General features: G+C 43.9%; 2 protein-coding genes across 2 annotated transcripts; both read left to right on the forward strand.

Annotated features, from left to right (window-relative positions):
• Positions 1-892: 892 nt before the first annotated feature.
• PHALS_00201 (Nuclear transport receptor KAP120 (importin beta superfamily)) lies at positions 893-4,111 on the forward strand (the record flags this gene model as incomplete). Its single annotated transcript, XM_024729014.1, has 1 exon — positions 893-4,111. The coding sequence occupies one exon, from the start codon at positions 893-895 to the stop codon at positions 4,109-4,111; it is 3,219 nt and encodes a 1,072-aa protein (XP_024572242.1).
• Positions 4,112-5,249: 1,138 nt separating this feature from the next.
• Positions 5,250-5,875, forward strand: PHALS_14827 (uncharacterized protein). The gene has a single exon (XM_036407558.1). The coding sequence runs from the start codon at positions 5,287-5,289 to the stop codon at positions 5,482-5,484; it is 198 nt and encodes a 65-aa protein (XP_036262981.1). The 5' UTR covers positions 5,250-5,286; the 3' UTR covers positions 5,485-5,875.
• Positions 5,876-11,510: the final 5,635 nt, after the last annotated feature.

Raw genomic sequence — 11,510 nt, forward strand, 5'->3', positions numbered from 1 at the left:
ATGCTGTAGATGACAGATAGGAAGGAAGGACCTGGTGGCTTAGAGGTGAATTTTCAAATGAATGTATTCTGCTTGTAGCTATGGAATTATGCAAATGGTTAGGAGTTTTATAACTCCTCCTGGTTTACTAAGGTGGAGACTCAACTTGTTTCCAACAATTTTTGTGGATGGAAACTCAATTTCGAGGCGCTTGGTCTCGCTAAGACGCTGCCCTTCCTCTCATCTCCTACTCTGAACGGCGCGAGGATCTGGCGACATATCGCCACCCACTTTTTGCATTCAAATCGTGGAAACGATAGAAGAAGAACAATACGCTAAGTCCGCAGCCTTCGGATAAGTCTGCACGAGATGACACTGGCTAACTTTAGCAACACGCATTGCGTTTGGATGTACGCGTCACGATCGTCGAGCAATCAAGGTTTTACTTCCCGAATAGAGATTCTTGCTCAACGGGCCCGCATTAAGTTGCGATAAGTCCAAAACAATATTCTTCATGACCTTTTCTAGCAAAAATTATGAATCAAAAAGTGATAGTATGCCACCCAGTGTCATCGACACAGGCACTGCCCACGGCACGAATTCTCTTCTGGTTTTAATCGCCCGGTTATCCAATACCTACAACTCGTCACATGTTTGTACCTTGGGAGCGGTACCTGCGAGGGATCGAAAAATGGCTGTTAGACTTCGTATGATAAGCTAGGATATATACATTTACATGGATTTACCCGTGTGAATCTTTCGCCTTTTTGCTAGACTGCATTTTGGGTGTAATCATAACTAAGAAATTACAAACTAAATCTAAAACTACATGAGGACTATGTGGTCCACAATGACAATCAAATCGAAATATTGAGTGATAGGAGGTGAAATCCTTTACAAGTTCTGACGAAAAATGTCAATTCGCGAGCTGCTATCTCTGAGCTTGCGCGCGCCGGAGCCTCAGCGTTTGGCCGCCGAATTGGAGCTACAGCAGCTTCAAAAGGCACCTCTTACCGCCTCATTTGTCGATTCAATGCTCAATATGTTTTTGGTGGTCCCTAATGTCGATCGAACGCCGCGCAATCCAGTCGAGGTCGATTCAGACGACTCGGACTTGCGTTTACTGGCTGTTCTATGGCTCAAACACTACATCAAACAGCAATGGAGGGCTCACAAGAAGACAAATATGCTGAACGATGCGGAACGCGATCATATACGCGGCGTATTGCTGTTTGCAGCGCTGCACGAGCCGCACCAGACAGTGGCGCTGCATTTGTCATTTATCGTCGCCATAATTGCGCGCGCTGACTTTTCAAGTCAGTGGAGCTTTGAGGAACTTTTTTCAGTGATGATGCAGCCATTAAGACGGCCACACGGAGCTGTAGACATGGTCGCCGAGCGACGAAGCGTGGACGTGTGCTATCGTGTAATTAAGGAGCTGGCAGCGAGGCGTCTGATGCAGCACCGCAAACAATTTGCAATGATGAGCGTTGAGATGCTACCTCTATTGCTGCAGTACTGGACAGTAACAGCTACGCAACTGAACAATTACCTTCAGACCGAGGAAGGAGCAATAAGAGAGACGATAGTAGAGAAGCTGGAAAAGCTGTGTGCAGTAACAGGTGCACAACAGTTGCATGTACTAGTAAGAACCACCAAGCTAATTTCAACGATGTTGCTTCACGCATTTAGAGACTTGTCGACAGTGCAGAATGGAGAGCTCATACGATCAGCGTTGATTGAGTTTTACAAACAATTGGAAAGCATAGTGAAGTTCCGACATGCATTTGAGGCTCAAATTGAGAAGTTTAGTCGTATCAAGCATACATCGAAGATGGAAGAAGCGACACAAACACTTGACAAGTATATGCATCATATTGCTGCTATCGTCGTGGAGGTGCAGCACGCGTATCCCGTAGAGTTTCGACAGTACTTATCACCGTACCTCACATTGTTCTGGAATGTGTTAAATGTATTCTCCTCAACTTCCTTGACGGTCCTTGCGGCACCTAAGCGTCTACAGATAGATGCTCTCAACTTCTTTGCTAACGTACTGAGCTGTCGGCTGTACAAAAATGAAAGTCTCATGCGTTCTGATGGGACGACGCGAATTATCGCGAAGGTTATCACAGCAGCTGGAGAAGTCGCGTTAACGGACACCATGGTGATCGAAGCACAAACGTCATTGCAGAACTTTTTCACGCAAACCGAAAATCGCTTTAAATCCATGATTAACCTATTGATTATGCACTACATGATGCTGACTCCTGGAGATCTAGATAAGTGGCTGAGTGAACCAGAGACATACTTTGCTCTCATGGAAAGCTTAACAGCAAAAGAGTCAGTACGTTCCTGTGCTGAAAATTTATATCTTACAGTGGTGCAAAATTTTCCAGGCCAGACAATCCCAGCATTGACTCAAATTGTCTCCAGTATCGCGGCATATCTAATAGAATTGGGTCGTGGACAAATATCTACTGCTGGTGATGATGGACGAGTTCTTGAAATAGATGCAGTGCTCGTAGCTATTGGTTTGGGTTGTTATGATCTCCACGATTGCTTCGAATTTGAGCCATGGTTTCTTGCCAACCTGGTACCGATTCTCATTAACCAAGATGCAGCGGTTGGCTCATTTCGGGGACTTCCAATTCTACGTTATCGTATTGTTTGGCTTGTTAGCTGCTATCTTGCTCAGCTATCAACTAGTGTAAGACCGCCACTATACGATGCGCTTTTAAATTTGCCAGTATTTCAGCAAACGGACACCGGTGTTGCGCTCAGTTTGCGCATTATACAGACATTAGAGTCTATGGTGAGTGACTGGGGATTTGAATACGATCCGTTTGCTCAATTTCTGCCGCGATCACTTGAGTATTTGTTCGCCACTTTCCCCCAAGCAGTGGAATTGGAGAGCCAGATGAAAATATTTGATTGTCTCGAAGCGATTATTCAAGCTTGTGGTGCCCATATTCTTAAGTTTTCCCAAAAAGTTATAGGACCGCTTCCCACGATTTGGGCAAGCGAAAGTGATGCGAGCAATTTGGTTCGAAGCAAAATTCTCCGGCTGATGACCAAACTTGTGTCCTGTCTCAAGGGATTACATTATGATGTATCGCTTGAAGCTGGCGACACGGACGCATTGCTAGCTATGAGCACACAGTTGATTCATTTTTCAACTGATGTTTCAAACCCGGACCACGTTTGTTTAGTAGAAAGTGGGTTGGAACTTTGGAATGAGACGGTTGACGCGTCCACAGTGTACACCAAAGAGTTTCACGTTCTCTTCAGCCAGACAATGTATTTAATGGATCGTGACTATGAGCATGTCGTGCTTTTACTTAGACTATTGAAGAATTACGTACGACTAGGAAAAATTCAGTTCTGGCATGACCACCAGACAATCGTGTGTAAGCTTTTGCTGGGTGTAATTGGCAACGTAAAGGCTGAAGCCTCATTGCAAATTGCTCAAGTCGCAGAAGATATTGTTGCGACAATCTCCATTGATCAGTTGTCTTCAATTGTACCTGTGGTGAAATCTATGGTGAGATCGTGCATCCAGTCTCAGCATGTCAAAGCCAACCACGAGCCGGAATCTGTACTAGCTGCTTATTTGAGTGTCCTAGCTCGGCTGATGGTCACAAGCATTGATTTCACGCTGAATGTTGTGCTGATGAACGACCACATAGTGCTAGCAGTACTTGTGAATGTAATGCTAAGGCTATTTTACACTGTTGGTGAATCCCAGCTGACACTGTTACGTCGAAAGTTGTGGGCGGCAGCACTGTGCTTAATATCGATGATGGCTGAGCAACAAATGTTAGAAAAGATTGGCCAGGTACTAGAGATCTGTGCTGAAGTTATTAATGACGAGCCAGAGGAGAGGGCAGAACAAGAGGCGGTCGTCGATAGCAGCGAAAAAATCGATCAGTCTGAAGTCTTTGGTGTTGAGCAAGCTGGATTTACAAACCACCAACAAAACTTAAGTGAACAAGATGCTAGTGTATTAGCACTAGATTTGAGATCTTTCGTTTGCGAGCGAATGAACATCCTTGCATCAAAGCTGGGTCGCTCAGCTTTTGATCAAATTTTAGAAACAGTGGATATATCTGTGCTGCGCAAATTTCAAGCGTAATACGTGCATGGCTAATTTTGCATATGGCATACCAAATTCCATATAACGGAGATGTCCGAATGAAATGAAATCGGCCAATGTTTCTATTAAATATTAGAAGACCAGCTTATATTCTGGGTAATAGACAATGCTTCCCGCTCACTTGAAGCATTCTCGACGATGGCACGCCGAAACTCAATCCAAGCAGGAAGTAATCAAGTGGATTCAGTGAGTGGGAGGCAGCGTACCCTCGCAAGCGGTGTCTCTCTTCCGCAAGATGGGTCTTGACGTGGATGGGGTTGCCATTTAGAAATAGTGACCTAAGCGTGATGACATTCTGGCGACAAATTCATTTCAGAAGCGCCTTGCTGGTGGTGAGCATAAGCTTATCCCACTCGATATAGAGACCATGCTCTGCGACGAGATCGCTCAGCAAAGAAAAAGGTATCATGTGCCTGAATTGTCGACATGGATAAGGTCATTTGAACATTGCTGCATGTCCCCCAAGCCATTTATAGCATCGACGCATTGACTAGCCTACTTCATGGACAAGTTAAGTTTCTCGCTCCGCCACAGGACTATTCTCACTAGGACCAATCTCACAATTCTCACGGACAAGAAGCTCATTCCGCAAGTGATCTCCTACATGCAATACTTGACTGGTGCAAAGTTTAGCATGCTCGTGGTTGAGACAGCGGTCTGCTACGAGGACACGGGAGCCGTGACTGTCGATCACACCGGTGCAGTCATTCGGTCGGCTGGATTTGCGTCGACGCGCATTACTGTCATCCTTAACGTGACGTGAAGTGGATTATGTTAATTTTCGTTCTCATTTAAACCGGTCAGATTGTTTCAAAAGATCAATGGTGTCTACGTCACAAACCAGCCGCGAGCATGGGTTGACAGCGCATGGTTGAAGCGGCGGATTGCCTCTTCTTGACACCAGTGAAAGACACTATCTCGTTTGAGACTCGATCAGGGCCCACATCTCCAAGAAAGACACATCTCCAAGAAAGACGCTACAAGTGTCATAGACCAGAGATTGAAATGTGTGTTGTTTCTGGCGGACTCACTTACCGGCTGGTGGTATCGCTATCTACAGAGAGTATAAGGACATTGTGACTGCTGAGATCAACGCGCGGAAGGAGGGCGATCAAGTCTCGTAAATATAATTTTCTAATCCTCGTATTTGTAAGATGGAAGTTTTTTGTGGCTGGGTTCGTCATGCATCGCGCGAGCCACCGCTCCTAACTATATCGCTGCTGCAGGCTACTCCGACAACGCCTATGATAGGTGCATTACCCGCCACGATCGTGTATAAAGATATTTTCTTGCGGCTTAGAAGACCAAAAAGACTGAAATTGACTCAACACATGAGTTCATCGACTGCCTAGATGACATCTGCATCATTCATGATGATCAAAAGCTCAATTCCCGAACAGTGGCCGTTTTTAGAAATTGTTTACTACAATTATTTAGAAGACGGGTTTTTGATTGGTCACTTTCGCTATTTTTGCACAGGCAATTTAAGCAAATTTCCCATGGAATCAATTCCTTTTAATTTGGTGTACGTGACATGGTTACATATAGAAAGTGAAGCTAGAATTTGTGTTTTAAGTCTGTCTACCGCACCCTTCCTCGAGCAAGGTATTGTGAAAAAATCTGTAGCACTTTCATTTAAAGAGTTCTCCAATTTTTCAATATTTACTGAGAGATTTGATGAAAAAAATTAAGATCCCATCAACTGATTGCAGCGAGGCTTTAGGCGTTTAACATCAACGTTCCCGCTTTTGCCAGACCTAATTGATTCAAGGTAATCGTTTATTACGTACGTCTAAAGCAGTAGCCACTTCGCGGAAACCGTGAAGATGCCAAAGTATGAATACATTAATCATGTGTTTCGCGACGTGGATACGGCCGAAAGGATCAAATATTGCGTTAGATTTGACGTATGCGTACTTGTGCGTGGTGACGTCGATGGCCTTCATCTGCGTCTATGTGTCTTCAAATGAATACAAAAAATATTGACGGTGTGTCTATGTGTCTTCAAGTGAATATTTAAAAAATATTGACGGTGTGAAACGTTGTCTTGTCCTAAACTTTGACGGATGACTTGCTAATCGAATGTCGTGAAGTTTTGGCGCACCGCAATTCCCTCTCAGTATGGCTATGGTGAGTCATAACCTCACCGCTGCTTAGGCTGGCACTAATCACGATAGCTTACGTACAGAGTATGGAAATGCTTACATTATCAAGCAAAGATATTAGCGAGCGCCTGAAGCAGAGTTTAAAAGGCAGAGCGGAAGTGTCAGAGTTTGTAACGGGCTTACAGGTACCCTGGTATGAAGGGGTAGGTCACATAAGATGGTATGACCACACAATGGTGTTGCTACACAATGGTGTTGCTACATCTAGACAGAGAGTAGTTGTTATGCATGTATTTAATCCGGGGAATCTGTAGATTTAAATATACGCGGCTTTGCCGCAAATAACAAAGATCTACAGTTTATATCTTGAGCGGAAGAGGTTATTTGCCTTGTGTCAAGCACTCTTGGAGTAAGCAGATCCGCTACAATCGTAAATGATTTTAGTATAAAACGTAAGGTTGGTGACATTAGCTTAGCTTCCCTTAAGCAAAAGAGCTACGGCAGCCCTGCTGCATGATCGGATCATACTTCATTACAAGTAGCTCCTTATGATTTACACAGTAGTTATCCTCAGCAGAGTTCATCTGGCCACACTCAAACGCGACAACGCTTTCATGTTCATTTATAGCTAATAAGAATAAGTCACAGCAGATTGTCATGGCTGAAGCGTCATAGACGGTATAGAATGGTTGTGTAGAGCTCGAAAAAGCCTGGATAGGGGTATAAATTAAGCTTGTTTTATGGCTAAAAAATTTGCATTCTTGGCTGCACTTCAACCTCATGAGCAGAGGATCTGCTCGATCTTCAATGGCTTAAGCTTTGCTTTTGCTCATCCCCAATCGCCTACAGCTTATAAGGGGTGTAGCGAGTGCAATTCTGCTGCAGGTTATGATTATAATGAGGCAGCTCGGAATGAGAAATTTGTCGGTGCAACGACACGCTTATTATATTTAATGTAACAGGGTGCGGTTCACAAACAGTCTGTCAAACACAACAAACATGCTTGTGCGACGAGTCCGACTTGGAGGGAAGAAGAACGACGTAAGCCTTTTCAGGCAAATTTGCAGGTGAATTAAAATGTGTTATGGTTCCTAGCTAAATGCGAAGCACCCTAATGTTTCCTAGAGGCTCTAGTGATGAAACCTCAGGTTCCTAGATCATAATTTTAAGGGTGTAATGAGGTTGAGCCTCAGATTCAATTGATACAAGTTATTGGGCGTCTGGAGCTTGAACTTCAGAAGTTTGAACTTCAACTTGTGTGAAAAGTGTCCAGTAGATGGACTGGCTTACGCTGTCCACTACGAGAGCTTGAGCTTCAACTTTCGTGAAAAACTCCAGTAGAAGTGGCTACCCACTTCTAATGACAAAGAGACGTCGGTCTCGTCGCCAGTATAGATCCCCAAGTAGGGACCAGCATTCTGTATGACGCAAAATGTCTGTGACTTCAAATCAGAAATCACGAATGCATTTGAGAACACCAGACTGTAAATTTCTTATATCAATTCCCACAATGCATTCAGAAGTAACCCTTCATGTAATGGCTAAGTGTGGCTCATTCCATTTGGCAAATGAATTTTCTTAGCGGATGCGCTCGAGCACTGATCACAAGTGTCTGATGTAACTATCACAACCGATAATTTGCGCCTGCACGATTATGAATGGATATATTGTCGATGGAGGTCTGTGCAGGGGCACAATGTGGCCCGCTCAGCTGCATCATAATTGAACGTTTTATGCAGCGGGGTTGTCGGAGCTCTTTGCTTAGAAGGAGCTAAGCTAAGGCCACCGACCTTACGTTTTTTACAAGAATTAGTACTAGTGTGGCGGGTCGCAATTCGCTACCTCCAAGTGCTATACACCTTGAACAAGGTAAATGAACTCTTTCGTTCAAGATTGAAACTGTATTTAATTATTTTAGTCCGGCAGAGCAGCCAATATCTTAAACCATAGGTTTTTCTGATTAACATAGTAATACCGAATTAATATAGGATCATACAGTACTACTGGCAATCCTGCCACGTGGTGGCTTCTTGGTTGGTGTAATACACACCTATGTTCGGTCACACCATCTTGTTCGATCCGTCCTTTCATACAAGGGTACGTGTAACTCCGTTACATTATTGGTGCATTAAACAATGCATGTTGCATGAACACCCATGCCAAGATCACTAAATATCCAAGGAAAAATCGCTGTATCTTATCAGCAAGAAATGAATGTCATCAACTGGGCGAGGGTCCAGAACATAGCGTAGCTGAATATATTATTCTCAAGCACACGTTTTTTAGAAATCGTTTCCAGTCATGACTTCAGTTAATTTCTGATGAGCATGCATAGTTTACCACATACCGTCAGAATTCTGGCACAGACTGTCACAACGGAATCGAAAAACGCCAATCTGGTCCCTTGGTACGAGCCAATACCGTTTAGCGCAAAATTTAGTTAATATTTCTTCCCTGGAGCGCGTCATGAAATTGAATCAGGTCTATTTCATGACTACCCAAAAAAAGCATGCATGGTGAATTTCTTAGCACCACCTAATTATATATCTTAAATATAAAATCGAAGGAATCCGTTTGTCCTTGAGGCTCCCTATCCCGCGTCCGGCAAGATGTGTTCCGTATGTGGCTCAATGGCGGATATATCTACGATAGATGATAAGCTCGGCACTTCCTACAATGGCGGCCGAAACATCTGGTGACGTCACCGCCCATCAATACAGCCACATCCCAATGAATCCACGTCTCCGATTCGATAAGAAATTTGGCCTGATATAGTGGGATAAGACTTGCAAGCCCTAGGACAACTTTGGATAATCGTTCTCAAGAAAAAAAAATATTGCTACTTACCCTTTGATCGTCATAATATCGCGCAGTGGGTCTGCCATTTAGTCTGAGTAAACTTAGCTGTTATAATTATATCATAACAGCGGTAACGCTTTCACCATGACCCTATCAATTGCAAATTGCAGTTGACTTTACCTCTTTCGGCTTCACCACAGGGGATTAAAACCAATCACTTCCACCCCCACTGTTTATGGCGCAAAAAACCCTGCTAACAGCTGCTCATTATCAATCAGCCGAAGATCCACTCTGGATTCACGACTCCCCGACCTTCCCTTCTGTCGCAATAAATATGCATTCTAAAACCGCAGTATAAGCTCGCTTTTACCCTGCAGCGGGGCTGCCGTAGCTCTTTGGAAGCTATGCTAAGGTCACCGACCTTACGTTCTATACTAGAATCTGTACTAGTGTAGCGGATCGCAATCCGCTCACTCCAAGAGCAACCACAACTATAACCCAAGGCAAATAAACTTTTTCGCTCAAAACTGTATTTGTTTTATTTGCAGCAGAGCCGCCTATAGCTGAGTCTATAGGTTTTCTTAATAGTAATACCTAGTTAAACTGCTGGCATCCCCGCCACGAAGTGGCTTCTTGTTAAGATATAGCCACACCATTGTGTGGTCACACCATCTTCTGTCACCCACCCCTTCATAGTAGGGTACGTGTATCCTTGTTACAGATCAAGTACAGCGCGTACCAACTTGGCCTCAAGCCGATTGTTTTCTAAACATTTGATTTACCGAACTGTCGTCACACCACTCGCAGAGAGGCCAAAATTCATATTCTTTTTTGCCGAGTGAGTCTTCGAGGAACGCTTTAATCTGGTCGAGCTCATTGGGGTGGCAGATGCGCAACCGTTCCCTGACTTAGAAATATAGCAATCAGCATGTCTCGATGGCGACGATCCCAATTGGTGACGTGGACGTTTTGTGTACGGGTCGAACGCGACATGTGTCGCGCTACGAAAAGCCTTGAAAAGAAAGGGGCTAAGAACTCAGATCTATCAAAGAGCGCGGTTGCACGCTGCACCGCTATGCCGTATTCCAACAATTGCTGTATCTCATCACCGAGCCACATGACACTCAGCTTGTAGTCAATTCTCACGCGATGTCCACAAGTTCAAAATACTGTTTATGAACCCCATTTGGTGGTATACTCGGCAGAAAAAGTTTAACTGGGTGACGTGTAACGGGGTCACACAAGATGGTGTGAACACACAGTGTTGTGGGTTACACAAGATGATGTGGTCACAAATTGGTGTGGTTTACAAAAGATGGTGTGACCACAGCTACTTTTGGGTAACAAGTCAGTACGTGGCTGGAACAGCCAGTAGTTATACATTTAATTAGGTTTTTCCATATAGATAGGAAAACCTATAGTCTCAGATATAGGCGGCTTTGCCGCAGATAAAACCGAGAAATACAGTTTGCGTAATTAACTCTACCGTTTACAACGGTAGAGTTAACCAGCCTTGGGTTAAGGTTGTTGCTACTCTTGGAGTAAGCAAGTTGCGATCCGCTACAATCGTACGAGTTCTAAGTATAGAACGAGGGTCACCGTCCTTAACCAAGCTTTCTGTACGCGATAGAGCTACGGCAGCCCCGCTATATAACGGGCACCAAGTATTGGTGCGCAGATGTGAAACTGCTGGCGCGTTTCACATGCGGCGATACCTTCGAATAGCCTGTCTATTGGCCGAGTGTCGACAATGTAAATGTCATGGGTTTACCCGTATCCTGGTATACAAGGACAGGTCACACCATCTTGTGTAACCATACGTAGGTGTGGATTACATAAGTTGGTGTAATAACACATGGTTTGGCTACACCGTAACAAGAAGCCACTACGTGGAAGGAGTGCCAGTAGTCATGCATATTTATTAGTTTTTACTGTATTAATCACGTATTACTATATTAATACGTGATTAATACAGTAAAACTAATAAACATGCATGACTTTTTTTCTAGCATTTTAGATATGGCGATTCTGCCGCTATTAAACCAATTAGAAACAGTTTCGATTTCGAACAGAAGAGTTCATTTGCCTTGGTTAGGGCTTTAAGTACTCTTGGAGGCAGCGGATTGCGATCCGCTGCACTCATACTGGTTCTTGTAAAGAACGTAAGGTCGGTGACCTTAGCTTAGCTTCCTTTAAGCAAAGAGCTCAGGAGCTCCACTGCAGTAAAAGTATAAAACTCTATTTTTTGTTAGCAATACTGTGACCATAGAAGATGCATCTAAATTTGTGCGACAAAATCTGTCCGCATGGCCTTTTTTTCTGTACCACTGTACCTCATGGATCTTTACAGCTAACGTTTGACAAAGTATGAATGAGATTCTAGGTACCAGATTAAACATGGCAACCGCTAACCGACCGCACTGCGTCTACGTGTTGTGGAGAATATCATGGAAAGTTTTGCACGAGCCATTATC

This window comes from Plasmopara halstedii (genome assembly GCF_900000015.1).
Source record: "Plasmopara halstedii genome assembly, contig: Scaffold_110, whole genome shotgun sequence".
NCBI classification, from domain to species: domain Eukaryota; phylum Oomycota; class Peronosporomycetes; order Peronosporales; family Peronosporaceae; genus Plasmopara; species Plasmopara halstedii.

Excerpts from the sequence above, each read along its gene's own strand:
- PHALS_14827 (XM_036407558.1), top strand. The coding sequence starts at position 5,287 with ATGGAAGTTTTTTGTGGCTGGGTTCGTCATGCATCGCGCGAGCCACCG.